This window comes from Varanus komodoensis, unplaced genomic scaffold, assembly GCF_004798865.1.
Source record: "Varanus komodoensis strain SLA01 unplaced genomic scaffold, ASM479886v1 scaffold4, whole genome shotgun sequence".
Taxonomy (NCBI): domain Eukaryota; kingdom Metazoa; phylum Chordata; class Lepidosauria; order Squamata; family Varanidae; genus Varanus; species Varanus komodoensis.
This window is the reverse complement of record NW_025335941.1, coordinates 54,078,809-54,104,065: the sequence shown is the minus strand read 5'-3', so window position 1 is coordinate 54,104,065 and position 25,257 is coordinate 54,078,809. Positions and strand designations below refer to the sequence as shown.

The 25,257-nt window shown below is 39.4% G+C and overlaps 1 protein-coding gene across 1 annotated transcript in view; it reads left to right on the top strand.

Annotated features, from left to right (window-relative positions):
* The first annotated feature begins 367 nt into the window (after window positions 1–367).
* Window positions 368–25,257, top strand: part of CNTN5 (contactin 5) — a 312,385-nt gene continuing 287,495 nt past the window's right edge. The window contains exons 1-4 of the mRNA XM_044441829.1: window positions 368–371; window positions 1,070–1,294; window positions 14,105–14,228; window positions 15,977–16,152. Of these exons, the coding sequence (XP_044297764.1) occupies window positions 368–371; window positions 1,070–1,294; window positions 14,105–14,228; window positions 15,977–16,152 (529 nt within the window). The remainder of the gene's footprint in view (window positions 372–1,069; window positions 1,295–14,104; window positions 14,229–15,976; window positions 16,153–25,257) is intronic.

Sequence of the window (25,257 nt, the reverse complement as noted above, 5' to 3'; positions counted from 1 at the left end):
CCAGTCTTCCTGTATTCCTACTGATCCTGGTAGAGTGAAAGTGGTAATGTTTGCAGGTACCAACAAGCTGGAGTTTTCCTAAAAAGAATGTCAGCATAGCTGCTTTGCAGAGGAGTTGGTCTTGTGTATAAAGGGATATCCTGGTTTGGATTCTGTGTGAATTTTATTTGTTTATTTAAAACTTTTCTATACCATCCCATACTTAAATGTCTCGGGACAGTTTGCAACAAATTAATCCTAAATATAGAAATAAGAGTAACAGTTGCCCAGCATCCAATGTTAAAAATATAAACCCACTAACCAAAGCAAGTTAACAATTAAAATACTGGGAGAATAAAAAGGTCTTCACCTGACACTGAAAGGAAAGATGCGTTGACACCAGGTGGACCTCTCTGGGGGTGTGTTCCGCAATTGGGGCGTCACTGCAGAGAAGGCCCTCCTCCAGGCAGTCACCCTCTTGATCTCTTTCAAGGACGGCTCCCGAAGGAGGACCTCTGGCTCAGATCTCATATCTGAATGTGAAACTTTCATAATTTCAATAGCAATTGAATGGCATATTGCGGCCTGTTTCCCCAGATTTACGCAGCTTCCATCCATAAACAAAAGCAAGGCTAGTTCAGTCTACAGAGGGAATTTACACCAAAACTGTGCAAATGTATCATTTATTTGTGCAAATGTATTTATTTATTTATTTGATTCATAAAACTGCATCCAGGAGTCCCAGCCAGGACTCTCTGGACAGTGTCTTCCTAGCAAATCAAACTGGGAACTGGAAAGGAGGATAATGTGAATGTCAAGACATGTTCAAATATTTATCCGTGTTTTCAGCAGAAGCTTATTGTTGCATTCCCAGCTTCAAATGCGACATGATCACACATGTTGCGATCGAAGAGAAATTCTCATACTTCCCTAGGGCAGCCACCTGGGCCCAACTAAACTGTCTGCCCTAATCTTTTGCTAAAGATCGGGCCACCAAGAATTGATCCATTCCAGTAATTGTGTGGAGTCCAGTCGTGCATATGAAAAGATATTTCCCATCTCCAACATCTCTCTCTTCCTTCTCTCCCAGAACATTCTGGAGCTGTTCCAGGAATCCCCGCTACATACGCTGCTATCTTAAGACTCAAATCTGCTAGCTCATCATATTCCTCAGCTGCCATGAACTCCCGAAGCAGGCAACGATCAAGCAGCCCAGCCCTAGGAAGCATCTCTTCGCCGAGCTGGCATGGGGCAGCGCAGCAGTATCACTCACCAACAAACCTCTATCATGTCCCAGAGGCCTTCAGACATGATGGTATGTCGATTTCCCCCTTGCGAATCCTTTGTAGAGAAAGCACAGATCTGTGGCTCCGATGTTTTCAAAAGGCATTTGTTATATTCAGCTTGTTTCTGCATTTGGTGCTAAATTTCAATACACTACATCTAGCCCCAAAAAGAGAAAAATCAGTTTTCTGTAAATCTCTTAGATTAATCTTAAAATGAGCACTTTCAACTTATTTCTTTGAATTCTTTTCATAGTAAGCTATAGTAACATAACTGGAAAAGCAGACATGGAATGAAATTGCATTACAGCCCAAGCTGATCTATATTACTTGTCTGTATCTTTGAAGTCAATACAGTAAAGCTTGGAAGCCAATATATTTTTCCCTCGATTGCACTGAGATTTTTCAAATTGACTCCATAACACCAGTTATGTAGTTTATAACTGTAAAGTTCTATTTATCAAACTAATTTTGTCATCAATCAAACATATTTCATAGAACTCTTCCATAATACATATAAAGTACACCTCTGTATTTTTCCAGTGTAAAAATCTTCAGATATATAATATATATCCTTTATTATTAACATGGCAATTTCTTTTACTCTTGTTTTTCCCTTTTTTCTGAGGTACCCTAATTTTTAAAATATTATTTATAGTACTGTTGCTAAAGATATCCATAATTGCTGAAGAAAACAGGGAAGAGAAATTAGAGAAAAGCAAAATAAAGCCACATAATTGTCCCTAGTAGAATTCATACAATTAATATTAATTATCACATTAGCTATTTATGTAATTTAAGCAAGTTTACATTTGCATTGTCAAAAGTTAACTGGTTTGAATTAACACTTCTCAAAAACATTAATAACATATTGGAACATTAATATACATATTTATTCATTTCAAACTAGGCATTTCAGATGAAGAAGCCAGTCCTTGGTGCTTGAACTGGACAAAAATAGAAGTTATTTTCTCTTGGGGAAAAAATGATGAAATTGGAATACTATGCAAAATATGTTTTTCCTTTCTTCCTTATTGTGGGCAGTCAAAAGCTACCCAAAGATGAACAGCAAGTGTTTAATATAAATGTGTATATTCATTACATGGAATGATCAATCAGAATTCGCAGAAATGAATTAGTTACTCTTGCTTTCAAGATACTGCATGACTTTCCTATGAAGCTTATAAATGCTGCAATCCATTACTCAGAAGTAATGCACCTTAATGTTACCACCAGCCACGTCTGTTTGTTATGTTTCTATAGGTAAGCATAGACTTCCCCATCCAAGCTAGAACCCTGATCTGGATCAGGTCCATTGCTCTTACTCTAGAGGTAGCTGCTGAATATGGCTTTAAAGCAATGCCTATTTTGGTCTTTACTTTCAGGTGAATGTGTGTAAGAATGACATGATGCATTCGAGAATAAATGGGATCACTCCGTATATACTGCTCTGAGATTGTTTGAAGGAAAAAAAGCAAGAGGAGAGCAGGGGGAGTCCATACAAAAGAGCAGCTCTTTATTTTATTAATTTTACAGGAGCTATTTTAAAGTGACCATTGGGGACACAGTGTACATTGCCTATGGGGCTTACAGAAAATTACATAACAAATATATTATTATATAAAGCCACCCAATTAAACGCCACATTCCAACCCTTTATAATGAGTAGGAACAGTTCCTGAAAACATAACCATCATTAAAAGCAGATTGAAATAAAAGCATCTTTCAAGTTACCAAGTGATCCCTCTCTAACATAGGCCCAGAGGACACACATTTAGGTAAAGTTTGCAACTATTAGTGTATGTAGACATTTAAAAATAATGACTTCAATTTAAATAGTCATCATTACATCTCACTCTAGTGGAGAAGACTATGACTGCATGCCATTCAGCCTACAGTCCGGTAATAACAGCTCAAGCTCCTGCTCTCCCTTTGCAGAGATCTTTGTCTTTGAACTGGACTTGGGCTGGGTAGTCCTTCCAATAAAGAATGTCCTCTGGCATCCCTTTAAACAGAGGACTAGCTTGTGTAAAGGAGAAGAAATGGCCGCCCTTTAACAAGCCAAATGTTAGCATCCCTGGCAAACCTGCCTGCTTGTGCACAGCTAGATCAAAAAGAAGGTGCTGTTCCTTTTGTATGGCTTTGCAAAATGAAGGTGAGCTTTGCCTTTTCTGCCCCTGAATCAAAAGAACACCACTGTCCATCTCCAATGGCAATTTGAAGCAGCAGCAGCAGCTCATGTGTCAGCTCACATTCTGCATATTTAGATCAAAAAGTCATTTATGGTAACGTTTAATACCATTACATTTGCTGTCTGTGTGCATTATCCTGAGAATTTAAAAACTGATTAAGAGATCAGACTGACTCTTTCCACAGTAATGAAGGTTAATTGAAAGACCCCGAAGAGCTTTCACCTGGAACACAGACAGATCAACTGTAAATTGAAAGCAAACATTCAAAGGATGAGTACCAAAGCGAAAATGATGTGTTGAACAACAGATAATGCCTGATTTGTCTGAATTGGGTTAAGACTCCATCAAAAGAACATGTGATTTTCTCTGAGTAAGAGCCCTGTTCCCGTCTATAGTAGTACCGTCTTTGGACACATGGGGAGCTGTAGGCACCTGGGGAGTTGCTGCTGCCGCTACCAGCATCATCATTGGTTTTGTTTCTGCACTGCCCCATTGCTGCAGCTCTCTAGGTGGTTATTTTTCTAAGCTGAGAACTGTATCATGAAAACCAGTATGGAGAAGCTGGCCACATTCAGATGTATATATTAGTCCTGGAAAAGCAAATCAGACCAAATAAAATCCCTAAGCATCCCTAAAGAAGACAGACAGATGGAATAAGCCAAGCCTTTGTGGCTGCGGCCTTCATGTGTGTGTACCCATGCAACTTGGGCTAGCATCACACTGCTGGACGTGTGCAAAGCAGGATTTTGAGTCATCCTTCATAGTGAAGCTCTCCCAAGTGAAAAGCTAGCCAGCATCAAGAGCAGGTACAGCTGAAGTCGACGTAATGCTGCAAGAGACTCGTTTGCAATGGCAGGAGGAACCAGTCCTGATGAGTTTCAGAACAGGGAGAGTTCAAAAACTGACAGGTGTTACTAAAAGTCTTGATGCAGAACAGGGGGAAAATATCACCCTTGGGAAATTACAGTAGTAAGTGATGGCATATGCCTGTCTGCATTTATTTCTCAATAGATCTGTCTTTGTTAAGAAAAGTCTTTTGATTTATTATACATCAACATCCTTGTCATGACTCTTTAGAACACATTAATTCCTTGTCCCATTTTATGTTCTTGCTCACATGTTAGAATTAAAGTTATAAAATACAAGTTCATATGAGTCAGTTTAGGGTGTAAGCTTATGCATGTTTAAACAGAATAAATTCTTACAACTCCATGTTGCAGGTTCATAACTCTCAATGCCAATTCAAGCAATCTCCTTCTATCTTTTGCATTCCTGAGCTTTAAATTTGGTTGGCTGACATTCCAGTTGTGCTCTTATTGTATTGTAACACATTGTACATTGCTTTATGGACAAATTATAAATATATGAATATTACTAATAATAACTAATTTTGTCCCTTTGCTTAAAATTTATATTCTGTGACAACCTGTAGCTATCATAGAATCATAAAATAGTACAGCTGGAAGGTGCCAAGAAGACCATCAGGTGACACTGAGTTACATTATCAACGTATCCATGCTAGAGAAATATCATCATTTTTTCAACATTTCTGTATTTTATTTATTATTTGAAACATTTGTAGGCTGCCTTTCAGGACAATAACCGTGTCAAGGTGGCTTATAGCATTAAAAATCTCCTTCCTTCCTTCCTTCCATTTAACAATTGTTGCATTAATCAGCATTCCTAGTCAGCATTCCTAGAAACAAACTAGAAAGAACTTGAAGGTAAAACTCAGAGTTGTTGTACCTCTTTCAGTGAAAATCAAGTTCAGTTTCAGTTTGAGGCAGGGACTTCATTCCAATAATGTCTAGGCTATTCAGTGTCAAAAGTGCACTGCCAAAAATCCCGGCCTATTTTAGCTTCAGGCTCATACTGCCCATGACTAACCCTGGAGAGGCCCCACTTTTAGAATGGAAAGAAAGAATAAAGGCCAATAAAGGCAGCAATTCATTGGCTCCTCAATTGTGCCTATCAGGCCAGAGAATGCTTCAGATTCCAGATTTATATGGACAATAACTTACAAGTGGAAGGAAGCCACCATAGCAAATGTCCACATCACATACCACAGTAACTTTTTTTTTTTTTTTTTTTTGCCAGCAGGCCTAACCAATGTTTTCTTAATTATATTCATTGGTGTCCAAGCCATCATTTTCATTGAATCCATCTCAATTTTAAATCTATAAAAATAGTAGATATGGAAGCTAAGGCAACATTCAGTTGATTAGGTTCCACAGAACATTCCAATGCCCATTTCTCTCTATCATAGTGAACATTGACTTTATTACATTCCAAAAGACATTGACAAACTATCATAGGCTTAGCTTTCTAGAAAGATCCAATTAATTCTTCCAACAGTATAGAAGGTGCTGAAGCAATCTTGCTGATAGCCCATATACAGACATCAGAAGGTGCTGTAATTGGATATATTGCCACACAGTACTAGATGATGTGATAGCTACACTGCAGTATTGAAAATGGTCAAAACTCATCATCTGATCCTATTAACTGATCTGAAGTATAAAATTCACTATTGAGCCATTTATTCCCCCAAAAAGGCTGTTTTCCCATTTTATGATTTCCCCATAAAATTTATGTAGCATGAGAATAAGGGTTAAAATGCAGCTGATGAAACTTTATGCACTGTATTTCTCTAACTCCATAACTGCTGGTAAGCCTTTCCTTTCCTGATAATGTGCTGGCTTTAAATAATTCTGAGACTCTTCGCTTATGTGTTGTTTTGATAGTAGTGCCAGGGAAAGTTGAAGGCAGAAGAAGATGAGGAAGAACTGTGAGATGGACTGGCTCCATAAAGGAAGCCACAGCCTTGTGTTGACAAGAGCTGAGCAGGGCTGCCAAGGACAGGACATTTTGGAGAGCATTCATCCATTGGGTTGCTATACATCAGAGATGACTTGATGTCTCATAAAATGGCAACAAACATTTTAATGGTTTTTTTTCTATGTGTAAACCTCCCTAGGAATAGGATTAAAAGACAGTATAAAAATGCACTAGCTGCATGTACTTCAGGTCCATTGGTTCTGAACCGGAGCCACAATTGTTGCAACTTTTGGTTTCAAACAAACTACTAAAGATGAAACTCAAATACTTTGGCCACCTAATGAGAAGGAACAACTCACTGGAGAAGACCCTGATGCCAGACACGATTGATGGCAAAAGGCGAAGGGGATGGCAGAGAATGAGATGGCCGGATGGAATCACTGAAACAGTCGGTGTGAGCTTGGGTGGACTCCAAGGGATGGTGGAGGATGGGAGAGCCTGGAGGAATGTTGTCCATGGGGTTGTGATGGGTCTGGGACAACTTTGCAACTAAACAATAATAACCTTTTTTTAAAGAAAAAACATGGAACAAGAAGAAAGGCCAGCCTTTTGGCACAGTTTTACTTTAGATTTCTATCCCACTACTAGTAGAATTGCTATGATTAAGGAATCTCTGACTTGTATCTTTCAGTAATTGTGATTAGCACCTGAATCCATGTCTTTCTGAAGACCTTTAAGATACTTCAAGGAAAGTAGCTATACTAATCTCAATTCATTATTCTTGTACTGAAAGTAAGAAATGGATGGAACCATTTAGGTCATAGTCTACATGAATTTTTGTGGAAATAAGTCCTATCACATTAAATGATGCTTGCTTTTTCTGAGTAGACTGATAAAGGATGGCATTCTTCCTCCCACAGTTATAGAATACAGAGAACTTAGAAACTGGACAAGCATGCAATATTTGAACTTGTCAAGTTCTCCAAATTCTTCTTCAATGTTTCCTTAGCCCCATTTATGTTCCCAAATGCGTCTTCCTTTTTTTTTTTTTTTTAAGAATGGGGATGGGGGGATGTTCATTTTTCAGCCAGGAAGAAAAGTGCATTTTTAAAAGTGCACATTTTTGCCAATTGAAAAAATGCATGTTTTTAAAAACGTTCATTTTTCCCAGCCAAAATATGCATTTTGCCAATAAGCTAGAGCTTCAAAACATGGATTGAAGTGGCAGCATCACATGCTCAAATGCACGTTTTCAGAAGTATGCTTGTGCATAAAGGCATGCTCTCAAACATGAATGCAAGGTCAGGATGTAGTGGTAATTTTCCAAGAATTGTGTCCCTGCTCACATTTGTGTTCAGGGTTGCAAACACATGTTCAAATGATTTATGAACAGAATAAAATTCTTGTACATCCCTAAAAGAACTTAATTTTACACTGTCAGTAACAAGATGTATGATTCCAAAAATAATGTTGAGCCTATAGTTCTATGCATGCTTGCTCGGGAATAAACCCTGCTGAATTTGATGGAATATATTTCTGAGTAGAGTTGCCAGCCAAGACCTCAGCCTTTCTGAACAGAATACTGAACTAAATGGATCTTCTTATGTTGTTATGTTCTTTCATAAATAGCGCTCTGTGTCACTCATGTGTACAGCTTTTGAAAATGTTATCTATTCCGTTGGCAGAGCTGTTTTTATCTGCTGTAAACCACTCCTGATGTTTTGAAGATGGGTGGAGTAAAAATGTAATGAAAAATAAATATCTGCAGATGTCTTCCTATGAGCCTCCTGTAGATAGATTGCTGATATTCATATCTGTAATTTGCTAGCAACCCCTTCATGCTCCTATGAGGGCCCAAATTGACAAGGATTGATCTGAATCATTATGTCTGCTGAGAAGCAGGAGAGCCCAATCATGCACACACTTATGCACAAGGGTATTTTTGTGCATGTGAAAATCTTCCAAATTAGCAGATGAAAATCGCTGGCTTGTTTAAGAGCATTCGTGTCACGGGAATTAGGAACCAAAAGATATGAAGCAAATTATTTTATCATTTATAGAGAGAAGTGATTATGCAAAGTGCTATAAAAGCTTTATCTTGTTCCTGGGAAGTTAAGGTTGCCAGCAGATATTCAAATGGTGAAGCCTTTTTTCAGCATGAAGCCTAGGGAATGACAAACAAGCAGCCAAGCAGAGCCCTGGCAGCTACATCCAGCATTTTCAGGAAGCTACCAGGTTGCATCAGCATTAGCCTCTGAAGATGCGTCCTAAATGCGAGGCAGCTACGAGGCAGAATGGAAAATTTCCCATGACGCTTTGGACTGCCCGCAGTGGATCACTCTGTGGCATTCACATACAGGCACTGTCAATCCTGCAAGTGAAGGTTACATCCAGGGGAAATGAAGGCTCCTGAACACCTTCCATAAGAAGAGGGTGTGAATAGTGCTCCTCCACTTGGTTTTGGACCAAGATCACCACAGACGGGGACTGCAGCCAAGAAATTAAAAGATGCTTGCTCCTTGGGAGGAAAGCCATGGCAAATTTAGGCAGCATACTAAAAAGCAGAGACATCACCCTGCCAACAAAAGTGCGTATAGTCAAGGCTATGGTTTTCCCAGTTGCAATGTATGGCAGTGAAAGCTGGACCATAAGGAAGGCTGAGCACCAAAGAATTGAGGCCTTTGAATTGTGGTGCTGGAGAAGACTCCTGTGAGTCCCTTGGACTGCAAGGTGATCAAACCAGTCAGTCTTAAAGGAGACCAACCCTGACTGTTCTTTAGAAGGCCAGATCCTGAAGATGAAACTCAAATACTTTGGCCATCTAATGAGAAGGAAGGACTCCCTGGAGAAGACCCTAATGGTGGGAACAATTGATGGCAAAAGAAGAAGGGGATGGCAGAGGATGAGGTGGCTGGATGGAGTCACTGAAACAGTCAGTGTGAGCTTAAGTGGACTCCCGGGGATGGTAGAGGACAGGAAGGCCTGGAGGAATGTTGTCCATGGATCATGATGGGTTGGATGCAACTTTGTAACTAGCAACAACAACAACAACAACAACAACAACAACGTTGACTATAGCCATGGACCTCACATACCATTTGATAAATGGTGGAAATTCATTGGATTTTTATTCAGCTCCACAATTCCAGTTTGCCAGCCCTGTGCTGGCTCTGACCCACTATGGTGCAAACCAGGCCAGCTCATGGACTTCTTTTTCTAAGCTGGGTTACAATTTATGGTAAACTTGCCCACAAAATCAACCAGTATGTGCAAGCTGACACCAGGCGGCTCTAGCACGATTGTCATTTAATTAACTGATTCACACAAATTAATACCCTGAAATGCACATTGTCCTCTTGAAATTTGCACAAGTCACATGAGGACCATGTGCCTTTGGGTAACAATCAGTTCATTTGCACACAAACTATGCTAGATCCGTGTTCTCATCATGGGCGATTTTGCAGAAAATGCACAGAATACCATGATCTCCACATTTGTGTAGAAAGCAGAATTTTGAAAAATTTTCAGAAACTCCAGCTAGCTCAGAGAGCTGCTGCCACATGGGGCTTGCTAAAGGGACCATGCCACTCCTTTGCTGAGTGCTGGATACAATACAAAAAGATGTCATAAAGTGCTGGTTGCAACCTACGAAGGCCCATATGGTTCCAGTCCATGCTATTTCAAAGACTGTTCTTCCCAGTGTGCCTGTCCAGACCATAAGATCTTTAGGGAGACAATCCTCTTGATCCCACCTCCTTCACAGGCATATTTGGTGGGAATACAGGAGAGATCCTTTTTAATTGGCTCCCTGAGGCTCTGGAACTCCCTTCCCAGGGAGGCTAGATTGGAACTCTCCCTGTTATGCTTTCTACAGGCAGGCACTTTCCCCCTTTTCTGGCAGGCCTTTGAGAATAGTCTGGACCTGTGAGATTGTTTTGGAGTATCTACTTCTGAAACGGGAAGGTGCCCATGAAGAGGGTGTATAAAAGAAGGCATTAAAAAATAATACTTTTGTGCCATGTATGTGCTATGTATCGACAAACTGAGGACTTCCAGAATTTGACCCAGGTATAAGATGTGATAAGAAGGAAGGACTCACTGAAGAAGACCCTAACGCTGGAAATGATTTTTTTTAAGTTTTATTAATATTTTAAACTAATACTACAAACATCACGTGCATCGGATTTACTGGATCAACCCCCTACTACATATTTTTTAACATTCTATAGTCAAATTCAAATCAGTTTATAATAACTTGAAAACATCTCTAAATTTATGCCAAGTCCTGTTTCTCCCGCCAATTATAGAAAAAATCCCAAGTTTGATAGAAGTCAGTGTCTTCTTTCTCCTTCAATGATAAAGTCAATCTATCCATTTCTGCAAAGTCCAAAATCTTCCTTAAAATCAGTTCATCGGTGGGTAGTTCCTTACTTTTCCAGTATTGAGCAAATGCAATCCTCACCGCTGTGATTAAGTGTAACATCAAATCATTTCCTGTCTGTTAATATCTTCCTGTAAGATGCCTAACAAGAAAACTTCAGGTTTAAAAGCAAAGGGTTTTTGTAGTATTTCCTCCATCCATTTATGTATTTTAATCCAATACTTTTCACATTATCACAAGTCCACCACATATGATAAAAAGTACTCACTTTATGTTTACATTTGACATGTTTGGAAACATCTTAGCTAATCGACTTGGCGACAAATACCATCTATAAAACATTTTATATAAATTTTCTTTATACGAAGTTGCTAATGTTACCTTAATATTTCTTTCCCATAGTTTTTGCCACTTTTCTAGTTCAACATTAAATCCAAAATTTTGTGCCCATGTTATCATAGTTTCCTTAACCTGTTCCCCTTCCCTGTCAAGTAAAAAATCATATAATCTTTTAATAGCTTTCTCATCTGTTTTAAGCATCACTTGATCAAGCTCAAGTCTTTGTAAAACCCCTATGCTTTACAATCTATAGCATATCTCGATTGCATCTGCACCTTATACCACCAGGAGATATTAAGTCCCTGTTCTTGTATTTCTTGATCCAGTTTCAAGCCACCGTCCTTATCCAAAATATCGTCATATCTTATGATCCCTTCAAAGTTCAGTACATTTGGATATACAAAAGCTTCCATAGGTGAAAGCCATCTTGGTAGTTTATTATACACTTTTAACTTTAGTTTTTCCCACACTGACATTAATGATCTTCTAATAAAATGACTCAGAAAAGACCCATGTGACTTAGCTTTCTCGTACCACGTATAAGCATGCCAACCCATCTGCAAATCATGACCTTCAAGATACAAAATTCTCTTATTTCACAAAGTTATCCATTCTTTTAGCCAAACTAAAACAGACACTTGGTAATACAACATCCAATCAGGAAGACCAAAATCTCCATTCGTTTTAGCTTCTTGAAGCATTTTTAATTTAATCCTTGGTTTTTTTCTCCAGATAAATCTCGAAATTTGAAAGTTTAGGTCATCAAAGAATTTTTTACCAATTTTTACAGGAATCATTTGGAACAAAAACAGAAGTTTTGGTAGTATATTCGTTTTAACAAGTGCTGTTCTTCCCATCAAAGACAATTGTAAATTGGCCCATTTTTCCAGATCACCTTTAATATCTTTCAATAATTTATCATAATTATCTTCTTTCAAAGTAGTACATTTGGCTGTAAGATAGATTCCCAAATATTTAACCTTTTTAACAATCTGCAAATCTATTTGTTCCTAGAGTCTTTCATTTTGGTCTCAGGTAAAGTTTTTAACTAACAGTTTCATTTTTTCTCTATTTATTTTCATTCCTTTAACCCCACCATACTCTTCAATCCGTTGCAAAAGTTTAGGCATTGTTACAAAAGTTTCCTTCGTTATGAAGACCAAAACATCTGCGAATGGTTGCAATTTATAACTTTCGTCCCTAATTCTAGTGCCTTTGATGTCCTCGTCATCCCTAACACTTCTATTCAGTACCTCTAAGATCAAAATAAACAACAGGGGTGACAGCAGACATCCTTGTCTTGTGCCCTTTTGGATCTCTATAGAGTTTGAAAGTTCTCCATTAATTAAGATCCTGGCTGACTGTTTTTGATAAATACTTGATATTGCATTCTCTAATGCTGGAAATGATTGATGGCAAAAGAAGAAGGGGCGGCAGAAAATAAAGCGGATAGATGGAGTCACTGCAACAGTCAGTGTGAGCTTAAGTGGACTCTGGAGGATGGTGGAAGACAGGAAGACCTGGAGGAATGTTGTCTATGGAGTTGTCATGAGTTGGACATGACTTCAAGAATACATAACATAACATGTGCAGGAATAATTTAAGGCTTCAGTGTCAAGTATACTTAGTTGAGAGTGGCACAGAATGAATGGGCCAGTGAGATTTATTTCTGAGTGAAGCTGCTGGTTCTTATATAAAAGAACCACCAGCTTCCCCATACAGGTTCACCTGGTGCCGTCACTTTATTCTTTTCAGCACCAGGTTAAAATCGTTTTATTTTCCCAATATTTTAAGGTTTGACTGTTATTTTAATATAGGTTTTATTAGAAAATGATTAGGGTGCTGTGTTTTATTTCATTTTTGTCTTATTGTCCCAAGACTTCAGTAAAGGACAGTCTAATATTTCTAAATAAATAAATAAACAAAAGCAACACTAATGGAATAGGGTTGCACCTGGGTGGAACCCAGCATGGCAAGGGTTTGGGCACTGAGTAGTAGGAGCACCGGCAGAGGCCTTTTGCCAATACAGACCCAGAGCTGGAAGCAAACAGTTTCTGGAACAAACTAATGCAGAAACTGCAAGATGGGCCATGAGAAAATGAGGGCAAGGAAGCAAGTTGTGCCCCTTAGTTTTCAGCCAACTGATCCAAAAGCAAAGAACACCCTGCCAAGCCAGATTCTTTCTGCTACGATGGCAATCTTGCATCCAAGTAAACATGAATAAAATTCAGCAGCACAGCTGCCTGTTGTAGGAAAATTCTGCTGCTGTCAACATAAGTCAACCTTATATGATATAAAAGATGGGAAATGTTTGATTCTAAAGGATACCATTAGCCTGTGCAACTGGGGCCCATCACTTACACAAGGGAGATTTAGAACTTCCTAAGGGAAGCCCTGAAATGAGCAAAAATGCTTGTTTCTGGCAGAGCTCCCTTGGGGAAGTTCTGTCAACTACCTTCTTCCAAAAAAAGAGTTTCTGGTCCTTTCGTGTTGCCTCTGAACCATTAAATTTCTGTTGCTGTAGTGGTCAGAACTGTTTGTGCATCAGGGTGCAAGAGAATTGGTGGGGGCAAAAGCACCTGATTGGATTCTGTCCATAATGGGGCATCTGCCTTCACTAAGAACCAGTAAAAGGAGAAGAGGTGTTGGTTCAATCACTTTTGAATTTTGTATATTAACAATTCCATATTAGATTTTGATTGTATTGAATTTTTGGTTGCCATTTTTGTGAATTGCCCAGACAAATGGCTGTTTGACAGCCTGGAAATGATGTAAATGAAATGAAATCTTACTCAAGAGTTATTCCTCACCTCACACAAAAATGACCCAGTGCTAAAGCTGCATGACATAATGATCTCCACTGACTGATGTAGCATTTTGCAAAGCATACAGAAGCAAGCCAAACTGGTTGTTTCTCTGGCTAGGTGGTAACTCCAGATGCAAAGATCTTCTAACTGTGGTGTTAGACCCGCTGCCATTCATTCAAGCACAAGTCTGCCTTTCTTATAATCAGCTGAGGGATAGGCACACACTGTATGGGTCAGATCTGAGACAAGTCCCAGCCGCACAAAAACAAAAATATTTACTATGCTAGAATCACAGAAAGTCTTTGCTGTGACCTCTGAAAGAACTTGTCCTTTCTGTCTTCACAGAAAATGTCGATTATGGGCCGGTATTTATACAGGAGCCTGATAATGTGATTTTCCCTGTGGATTCAGATGAGAAGAAGGTGTCCCTCAGCTGTCAAGCACGAGGAAATCCTTCTCCTACTTACAGGTACCAACATGTAGGGATGGAGAACCTGTATAACCTGTGATGTGCTCACCTGTTTGTGGTCCTAAATTCATCCTACCCACTTGCCTCATTGACTAAAGCAAAAACAAAGAAAAGCACACAGAAGTGGACTTACCCAAAGCCTTTTATGTGTGTTTCTCCTAAAGACCCATTTTTGTACACAGTTTTCCTTAATATATTCATTTTTGCACACCTTTTTAAATAAAGAAGGGCTTTACAACTTTCTGAGAAGTGGAAAAACCAATAAATAACTGCAATAACTTTGTATGCTGTTTTTGGAAGAGCACATTAAGTTAGTTCTTATTCAAACATGAACAAAATTGAATTTTTGTCACACATTTCCTGGAGTCATCCTCTAAAGATTTATAATTTATTATGTTCGTCCCTATTCTGGGGATCAAGACAGGTTAATGCCCTTGCTAGACATTCTTGAATAGTCTCTCTTTCTCTTTGGTAGGCAAGGAGAGTTTCAAAAAGACGGATGTTGTGTTGCACAATTGTAGGCTAAGGTGACCCAATCCTTAAATATGTCTTCAGAGATAAGGAATTTGCTCTTTTCCCTGGAGCAGCAGAGGCATGATCAGAGGGATGCATTTTGGAGATAAAGTACCCATGAAGGAGAGGGTGCCATGCCTGCTGACCCAACTCTTGTCTTCAATACATTGCTTTAATCTTCTACCTAAACTTGGTGCATATACAAGTTGTGTGTACCTATTCTTTCTGCGCATAACCTGAACATTGCAGTCTTGCAGGACTCAGACTGCATAGACAGAGGCAATGAAATGTAAGCTTATGTCAGAAACTCTGGGAACTACAGTTAGAACAGCCTGTTCCCAACCTCTGTCCTCCTGATGTTTTAAACTTCAACTCCCAGCAGCCCCACCCATCTCCTCCAATGAACAGAGAGGATGGGAGTTGTAGGCCAAAACAGATGTATAGCACCAGGTTAGGGAAGGCCAAGTTGCAAGACATTCTCCTCCTCCATATTTGAACTATCTCTAGAATTAAGGGGTACTATGCATCATCTGCTAGCTAGGAACAAGACCAGAGCTTGAAAACAATTGTCCCTTAAAGGGCTCACAAGAAGGACAGACAACACAATTGTATATGAAACATTCAGTTTTGCCTTATAGTGCGTCAAACCACTGGCCAGCCTTGACTTGCAGCAGCTGTCTGGTGTTTCAAGCAGGAGATTTTCTTCTACTTCCTGAATCTGCCATGGATTGAGATGGATTGAAAGTGGACTTTCTGCATGCTAAGCATGTGATTTAGCACTGAACCATTTCCTCTGCAATGTTCTTCTTGCATATTTTCTTCCATGGGACAGATCTTAGATTCAAATCTATCTTTCTAGCTATCCCTCTCTCCCCCTTCTCCCCCACTCTTAGTGTGTGTGAGAGAGAGGGAGAGGGAGAGGGAGAGAGGAAGAGAGGGAGGGAGATGGGGAAAGTGTTCAAATGGGAAAATGGAGCATGGGAAAGGGTTAATCCTCCCTCTTCCCTATCTTTCCCTGATATAAATTGTCCTACTCTGGTATAAACTGATATAAAATAGGCATTCCAAAAGCTACTCTTTAACATTAAAAATGACTTAATGGGTTCTGTACACAGATTCCCTGCATCATGTCTATTTTCTGAAAATCTGTTGTGGAATGCTATCAATGATATCAATGATTAGTTTAAATCCTCCACATTTTCTTGAACTGACGCTTTTTCTGATTTCCTCCCAAGATGGCTCCGGAATGGGACAGAGGTCAACATTGAAAGCGATTACCGCCTCAGCATCATAGAAGGGACCATCATCATCAACAATCCCAGTGAAACAAAAGATGCTGGCCAGTATCAGTGCCTTACCACCAACATGTTTGGCAGCATTCTAAGCAGAGAAGCTACACTTCAGTTTGCGTGTAAGTAGCAACTCACCGTCCATCCAGTCCCCATACCCCCTTTTAACATCTGGACTTGGATAATGTAGTTGAGCCACCATGTTCTGAATAATGAGGAAGGACTGGTTGAACTGTGAAAAAGTGGTCTGTCTTGCTGCTACCCATCTATTCCAGCCTTCCCCAAACCTGATGTCCTCCAAGTATTTGGAACACCAGGTTCCATTAGCTCAAGTCTGCATGGCCGATGGTCAGGAATACGGGGATCAGGAGTCAGGTTGCAGAAGACACATCTATAGGTTCTGCTACAAGGTGGTGTAGCAGTCAGGAATACCTTACACATGAGCTTTATCATGGAAATAATTGTGATATCAGCTGCTCCACTCCAACAGAAAAGCATGTACTGTGGTTTGTTACATGGTTCTTCTCCATGATGTAGAGAACTTTGTTGCCCAGTTTTGCTATTGGTAGAGAAGACCTGAAGAGCTGTTCTCATACAAAAACAATAAAATAACTATCACTTTATATTATGACAGTAGCAAGATAAAGCCATAATGCAGTGTCCAGACCAAGCACTAGGTTGGCTGAAATAAGAGAGTCAAAGCACAGTCTAGCTGATCTATTGGGAGAGGAACTTCCACAATCTTCTTAGTGATTCTTAGTAAGTAGACAAATGGGTTCAATTAGAATGTATTCCCTTTGAACTTGAGGGACCAAAGATGACCACACTGGTCCTGATGCAGAGTTTACAGTTCTCATACAAGGATTTCTATATTTTTCTCTCAACCAGTTAATAAAAGCACATCCTTCCTCTTCTTGCACAGGAAAGCAACTTTGTCACATTGCTAGGGTTCTCCATAATAACAAATATTCTCTCAAGGTACAGCAATTTTTAATGATGTGTAGCAACTCCCCGTACAAAATTTGTCACCATGCCATTTGAGCTAATTGCCCTGCTGATAATGTCTTTGCATTGGTAATGTAGCATCTCTGGCTTCCCTCACATCCTGCTGTGTTTAGAACCTGAAAACTGCTAGCAATTCATCAAAAGTTTGGTTCCTCATGCATTGATATCAAACGCAACATGAATTTAAGGGAGGATGGAGCCCAAGAATTCCCATGAGATTTGCAGCTTTGAAATTTCCATGTAGTTATTCTACTAATTGATACCATGTATCTAAATACTGTTTCCCAATGCATCTGGATAACTATGGCTGCAGTTCTATGCACACTTGCCAAGTACATTGTACAGGCAGCTTCTGAGTTATGAATGAATTCCATTCCTGAGATTTCCCTCTCCAGATGGGTGGAGTAGGAAGGCATGCTTTGAAGGCTGCTCTCTCCCTTTTTGCTTTCCTTCTCTCTATGGTGATGCTTTGGAAGCCCTTCTTCTCTCCCCTTTCAATTCCTCTCTCTCTACGGTGATGACAATTTTAATCAGTATATTTTTAAAAGATCAGACTTTATGAAAGCTCATTCCTAAGTACGAGGTATTTGTAACTCAGACATTCCTAACTGGGGGGCTACTTGTACTGGGGAAAAGCCATGGCTAAATGGTCCTGAAGGTCAAGTGATATCTCTAGCTACTGCTGGGGAAGTCTCCTCTCAGAAACCCACCACCAAGTTTGGCTATTTTTAAGAGGAAGTGGGAAGGCAGCTTGGTTGCAGCAGTTCAGGGGAGGGAGGGGGGCTGACTGGTGGGACGGAGCAGAAAAGCAACTTGCTCACAGCCTTCTTAAAGCTAGCTGGACCTCTGCATGTGATTCCATACAATTTCATAGCTCTATATCATGCATTTTATGTAAGGGTTTCAATTTTGAAAAACACAAAACATTTAGTATATATATCCTCAGTTGAGAAGACTGTATTTAAGATGTATCTCACTGGTGCATGACACTGAGCAGTTACGTCACATCATGTGAAAAATCTTAAAATATTATTTTGTCAACATATCTTCATGAATAGTTAGCACGTGATTTTATACAAAGATATACACATGAAATAAAATTTAGAATCTCCAAGGAGCACAGGCAAAATGGTGAAAAGTATAGGTTGCCACTAGATTGTATGAGACTATCTGACAGCTTTCCCTTTTCCATTTTTGTTGTTTTAGCAACAGCCACAAAATGTTCTTTTCGTTTGAGCGATGGAATTTTTTGTATGCAAAACTTTAAGTCAAGTTCCCCAACCCCCAGGTGCATTCTGAGGCACTATATTTCTAAAAGAGCTATAAGGCAAATATATAAGTGCACTTTATGTATGTATTTCTGTATTCCTGCCTGCCTTTACTAGGAAAGCTCTTTTCCTGCCACAGCAATTGTGTGTTCTGCTTCCATGAGGATTTGGATATTGATGGCTCATAAAGCTGTTTTTTTGTGTGTTATTATACCAACTGAAGTTTTATGAATGGCTCATGGTTATAAAGAAGCATGTTTTCCTTTTAATGCCCTTTAGGAGAAAGCTTGACCGATCATGCTAATACTGGTGTTAATATGGTGACCGCTAATAGCAGCCTATAAAGTCTTCCTTTTGTTTAAGGAATTCACTTAATGCACTGTGCTTGTGCTGGTAGTTCTTGAGTGTACAGTATTAATCTAGTTCCTCTAATTCTCCCCTACTAGGTGAATGGGAAAACATTCCCAAATGTATGTGAGTGTCCCAAAATGAAACAAAGGCAATGAGCTGCTGCACCATCTGCAAAATAGAGGAAGATGAAAGGGACAGAAATGCTGTTGCTCTGCTTTAACTTTCCTATTGGCTCCTTCCTGGTTGCTTTGCATTAACCTCAGTGTATGTCAAGCAAAGAGGATTTGCAGAGATCAAAGCATTTGCCATACTTTGCTTCCCACAGCTGTATGGAGAATGAGCAAAAAATAGTAGTCTGTGTGCTTTTACATTCACATTTGTGAGTGGGTGTAAAAGAAGCCCTCTGCATGTCAAGGAAAAATCCATGCTGCAACCAAAACAGCATGACAAACAACACTGGGCCCTGCCTTCCAATGTATATCCACCTAGCCTCTAGGGCAACACAACTGAGATTTTAAGTTCCCTGATTAGTAAATTATGCGGTGAACTGCACAGTATTAGTAAATTTAACTGCATTTATTTATGCATGTATTTGGGAGATTTAAATGCTACCTTTCAAACCATTCATTTAAAACACACTCACCAATGAGATACAGTAATAGCGGTTAGTCATCAGACTAGTTAGAATCCCACTGATTTCAATCAGCCTGTTCTAAGTTTAACTATATGGATCCAATTGAAACACAAAATGAAAACTGCAGGTGGCAATTGCTCGACATCTGTTGTAGTGCTGAAGAAATTCTGAGACTTTCTTAGCAACCACTGAAAAGGCAATGGAAAACTAGATCTTCTCTGAACCCCTCAAGGTACTCGCTCAGTGGACAGCATCAGTAGATGACTGAAGCAGACGAGCAGTTTGATATGGGAGCAGGCAGTCCTTACACTGTCAGTCGTAAGACCCAGACATGCTTAGACAAAAATTGCTGGCACTTCTAGTCCAGGGGTAGTATCTAACTGTAATCTGAAGTAGATCTATTGAAATCAGTCATCTGATTTCATTGGGTCTCCTCTTAGCTAGGATCCCATCTTCCATATTTGCATCAGCCCATGTTTTGAGACAGCAAAAACAAATTGTTGAGTGATCAAGTCAAGTATGCAAGAATGATGCAGATCTGCCGCTGCCCAGGTCCAGGCTGGTTTGACCAGGTGTTGTGGTGCAACTCATATAAGCCAGAAGTGAGTGCAAATGTCAATGCTTTTCAAAGAGGGATGGTATGCAATTAACAATGCGATGCTATGCCCACTTATCTGGGCAGGAGCACCACTGGATGTAATGGGACTTAGTTCTGCATGGGTATGTGTATGCTTGCAGCAGGAAATGCCATGTGTGATGTTGAAGAAGGATGTGTACTAATAGTGCACAAGATTTATCCAGTAATTTAGAAAATAGTATTGATGAGAAAACTGAAAATCCACTTTTGCATGGAGGCATTCTTAATAATGCCCATTAGGGGAAACTGAAAATGGCTATGAAAATAATGGCATCTCACTGCACATTTCTAATGCTATAGAATAGGGCTGTGTAGCTTCATTTGACATCAAAGAGTCTCTAACCCATTATATAGTTATGCCTACTTAAGATCATCTGAAAGCCATCATGTCTAAGTATAGGCTGGATTGTAACCAATCTGGTTTTCATTTGATCATGTACTTATTCTGCTGACATCTCTCCTCACACATATAATAGATGCACTCCTTAATGTAATAATATGTGTTCTATTTGTTCGTGGATTATTTTGCTCTTTGAGGTCTTGACATGTCAGTGTTATTTATATTCTCTTCTCCAAATCTATCTAGTAAATTTTCAATTCAACTTTCTTCTTCCAATTTTACTCAGCCGATTGTTACTGCCTCTTCTTTTTATCTTCTCTGGTGTTTCTTGCTTGCTGTATCTATTTTCCCATTTAGGATACAAAAAGACAAGTACCGATTAGCTATAACTCATATCTCCTTTTGCCAATGGTTGCAGCATAGTAACTGTCCAGTGACAGACGGGATAAGAACTGCACAATGACACAGACAAATAAATCAATAGGGTATTGGAAAACAGCCCATGTGCTGCACTTTCCATCATGGAATACTCCTGACAGCTCGCTGGAGAACTTTTCACCACCTGCAAACTGTTTTTAATGAGTTTCATTGTCTTTGGTAGCCCCTGGTACCTGCTAAAAGCATTCTGCCCAGTTCAGCTCTATTTCCTCATGCTGCAGCAGTCAGTCCCTGCTGGGGACTATTTTCCAATTTTCATCAACAGATGCATACAACTGTTCCACTAAGACCAGGATGGGCCTCGTTGTGTGGGACTCATTCTTTATTTGGATTGATAACTAATGGACTTGGCCATTAAATCTTGGATGTCCAATCAGAGTAATTGCAATATCTTAAATAATCACAGGCACACTGTCCTATACACTTTTTTCATGTATCCTGATCTTAGAGTCATATGTGTGCATATATTTCTAAGAAGGCCAATAATTTCATGCTTGAGTTCTTTAAGAACTCTAGGATGGATATTGCCTGGGCCTATTTAGGTTGAGAACTTCATCTTTTGTCACCACTATCTGCCTATGTTCCTGAAAACTTCAAGTCAGGTACAAGAATCCTGTGCAATGAAGACAGATGAAAAGATAAAATTAATGAGCATGTAGAGCTGAGAAAGAATCAACATGGCTTTTGCAATGGTAAGCCCTATCCCACTAACCTTTGAGGTTGTCCATGTACACACAGGCAGGGGTGATCCAGTAGACATTGTCTGCTTGGATTTCCAAAAGACTTTTGACGAAGTCCCACAGCAAAGATTCCTGAGCAAACTTAGCATTCGTAGAATGGGTGAGCAGGTCTTCCCATAGATCTGTAACTGGTTAAAGAACAGAATGAATAGAGTTCATTCTCCTAATGGATGTAAAAGTGGGTTCCTTTGGGGAACTGGGCTGGGAGGAACCAATGCTTTCCAACTTATTCATAAATTATCTGGCATTAGGAGTAATCCATGAAGTAGTAATGTTTGCTGATGAAACCAAATTATTTAGGGGGTTGACACAAAGAGTTTTTATGAGGAGCTCTAAAAGGCTCTTGACACTGGAAAACTGAGCATCAAAAGGTAAATGAAATGAAGTGAACGCTAAACTAGATGGACCTTTGGTCTGATCCAGCACAGCTATTCTTACATTCTTATCTAATTCTGTCAAGTAGCAACAACCTTACAGTAATTTCCATGAGAGTCACTGGGAGTCATTTGGCTTTGAATTTCTGAATCGAGATTTGGCTTTGGCCTCAAGTGAGAGCAGGACATTTCCATATTGGTCCAAGAAGAATGCAACTGTTTTCCATATTCCCAGATAGGTGTCCCAATCAAATCATGTGGTCCATGCACCCACTTAGTGCAAACAAACCTTACCACTTACTGCTTTGTAGCAGCTGGTTGGCTTGAAATGAAAGGCAGGTAAATTTAGTAGGATAGTCTATCACCTACCTGTCAGCCATGATGAGTAAGTAAAACTGTGATGTTCAAAGGCAGGATGTCTCTGAATACCATTTCTTCCGGCACAACATGAAAGAGTCTATCTTATCCTTTCCCTGTTTCTTCTTTATCATCTTCCGAGAATAATCTGATTGGCTGGAGGAAACAGAATGATGGAATAAATGGATCTTTGTTCTGTTCCTAAAGGATTATGCAAAATGGTATCGAGATATTTTAAAATTTAAAGCACTTCTATGCCTTAGTTACTGGCACTAAAATTTTTAAACTAAAATGTGCCTGGATTTTTGGAATTTCAGCCCCACACTATTGCTGTTTGCCATGTCCACCATGGAAAGCACTTGGATTGCACAAGGAGGGGGAGGGGTCTTGTTCTGTGTAGCTAGAACTCTCTGAAACAGAGAAGGTGATGGATCACCTCTATCTGAAGACATGGAGGAGCCCTGGACCCTACAGAAGAAGACCATGGATCCACCCCTGCTGGAAGAAGGAAATTCTTCTTTAGAGGAAAGGGTTGAGCATCCATGCAATCCCAGAGCTTATGACCTCCTTAATAGGCAGATCAACAGGACTCCTTGAAGGTGAACTATCTGGCTCCAAGGAAGAATACTACAGAAGTTGTAATACATGGCAGCTGAGCTCTAGATGGGGCTTAGGAGGCAGTGGGGACATGGGCCTGCATTTTCTGTCTGGCTTTGCTGAAAATAGCATGCATTCTCAGCTTCAGCTGCTGATATTCTGACCTTAACTCATGTTTGGACAGCTGCATTATTGATCTTGGCCTTGTGCCTGCCTCTGGATTCAGGGGATGCTTGCCTACTTTGTCCCATGGTTTTGACCTTGGCTGCCTCTCTGCCCTACCTCTGGAGGAGGCTTGTTTGCTAGTAAAAACTCTGCTTCACTCTTGATCTGCTTTGTTGATTCTTCCACTGCAAGTAACTCCATGTGGGTGCGTGTGTACAAACACATTTTTTGCATAGCAAGGAGGTGACTGGGACAGTGACTCCTGGGAGCACCTCCTTGACTATAATTGATCCTCAGACTAAAAGAGTCTCCCACCCTGTTTCAAACCTTTTAAAAAATGAATACAAGTACCCAGTTCAGAAAAGGGGTGAACAAACGCTGCAATAGGAACTGTGCACCTTTGTTCTATTTTAGTTGGCCTTAGAAAAGCCCCCACGGACATTACTTGAGAACTACTTACTTTTAGAGACATGATCCTGAATACCTAAGGAAATGTTATTTTTCACAGATCGTACAGCAGAATATTTACTGAAGTGCCACATAAGATTGTAAACAATTAAAACTTAATTTCTCTGACAACATAAATTAGCAGAGTACCTCTTGCAATTTCCCAACTTTTTTAATTTAATTGCTAATTTATAAATAAAAACATTTTTAACAAGGTTCTCTGCTTTTAGAACAAATTAGTTAAATTTATTGTTTAGATATAATTATGTGAAATGCCTGGTTGTGGATGTAGGAATAGAACAGTACTGTAAATTATAATTAAGATGTCTCCACCCAGCCTATGTTCATACTATAATATAAAAGCTCTCTCTCTCTCTCTTTCTTGTGCGTGCATGCGCTTTCTCTCTCTTTCTTTAATTGAATATATAATATTCACACATTGGCATTTTAAATGCTACAAGAACTATAACTACTAATTCTGAAACTCTGAGATCTTATATACCCAAGTGAAATTACTTAACCTGACCAATAACTGGTTTTTGGTACAAGCTATACATATTAAAACATGAGTCAAGGGAGCATGGTTATAGGATAAGAAGCAGAAAAGTTGGATTTCACACTCCATCCACATATCTGCCCATGAGCCAAAGGTTCTCCATTCTTAACGTAATCAGTCAGCACCTTATTGGGGATCAATATGAATTCAGGTTCAAACTGAACTACTCTTCCTGTGGATCTGAACTTCTTTCACACTTTGAAGAACTTTGTCATTCTTTCTGATGAATTCGTCTTGAATTCTTGAAAAGGAACTGAACTGAAATTCTCACCTATATGTACCAGTCAGAATCAATATTCTCAGCATGGATGGGATCAGGATGCACCTGCTGGTCATACAGTTAAAGATAAGGATCCTGCCAGAAAATAGGGCATCTAACCTAATTTGCCAGTAGCACAGCTGAAGTGATTCAGACCCAGATTTTTAAAACTGAAGGACAAAACCCTGAATCTGGGGAAAGGAATCTGATAGTTTTGGGTTTCTCCCACATTTTAATTTAAGTTCTTTTTGTTTGAATATGGAAAACTTTGTCAATTTCAAAGTCCAATGGGTTTCCACCCCAGAATATATTCCTCCTACATTCTTAGTTGTAAGTGAATTCATGGAACAGAGACATGGACAGGACATAAACTGTGGAAAGTTCATCCATGCCTCTTCTTTATGTCTTAGTAAATTTGAGTGGACTGTATTTCCATGGGCTGTGCTAAAGGAGAGGAAAAACTTACTCATAACCTCAGGCATCAGTCAATATCTTGCTTTCCATACAGTTTGCCTTTGAGAAAATTGAGTTAACCACTGTGACTATCTGAAAGGACCATGAAAATTCTGCTGAAGCATCAATGTAAACCAAACTGCCAGGGATATTATTCCTAAGGGAAACCAGCAGACTTCTTTCTGCCTTCCTATTGCTTTTGGGCAAGCAGTCACTGAAGACCTCATTTTCAGGTAACCTAAATATCCAGAGCTCATACTTTATAGAAAGTAATGAATAAAAATCAAGTTGAATTTGAGATTTGGATGAACAGAATTTATTAAAACCTAGGAATGATTTCCTGCCCCTCAAACTGAATAACATATATTTTCTCCTCTTCTGATAGAACTAGAAAAACTCTGAAACATGCTACCAAGTAACAACAGAATATATATTGTTTCCAAGTGCTGCAAATAATAATAATAATTAATAAATAATAAACACAGTTTTTCCAGGTTCTTGCTTGTTTGTGCCAGTTGACTGGCACCCGGAAGACGAGAAAGCCGGGGCTCATAAGCCAGGCTCCAGCACTGTTCACCTTCAGTTTGTTGGCAGATATTTGTTTCT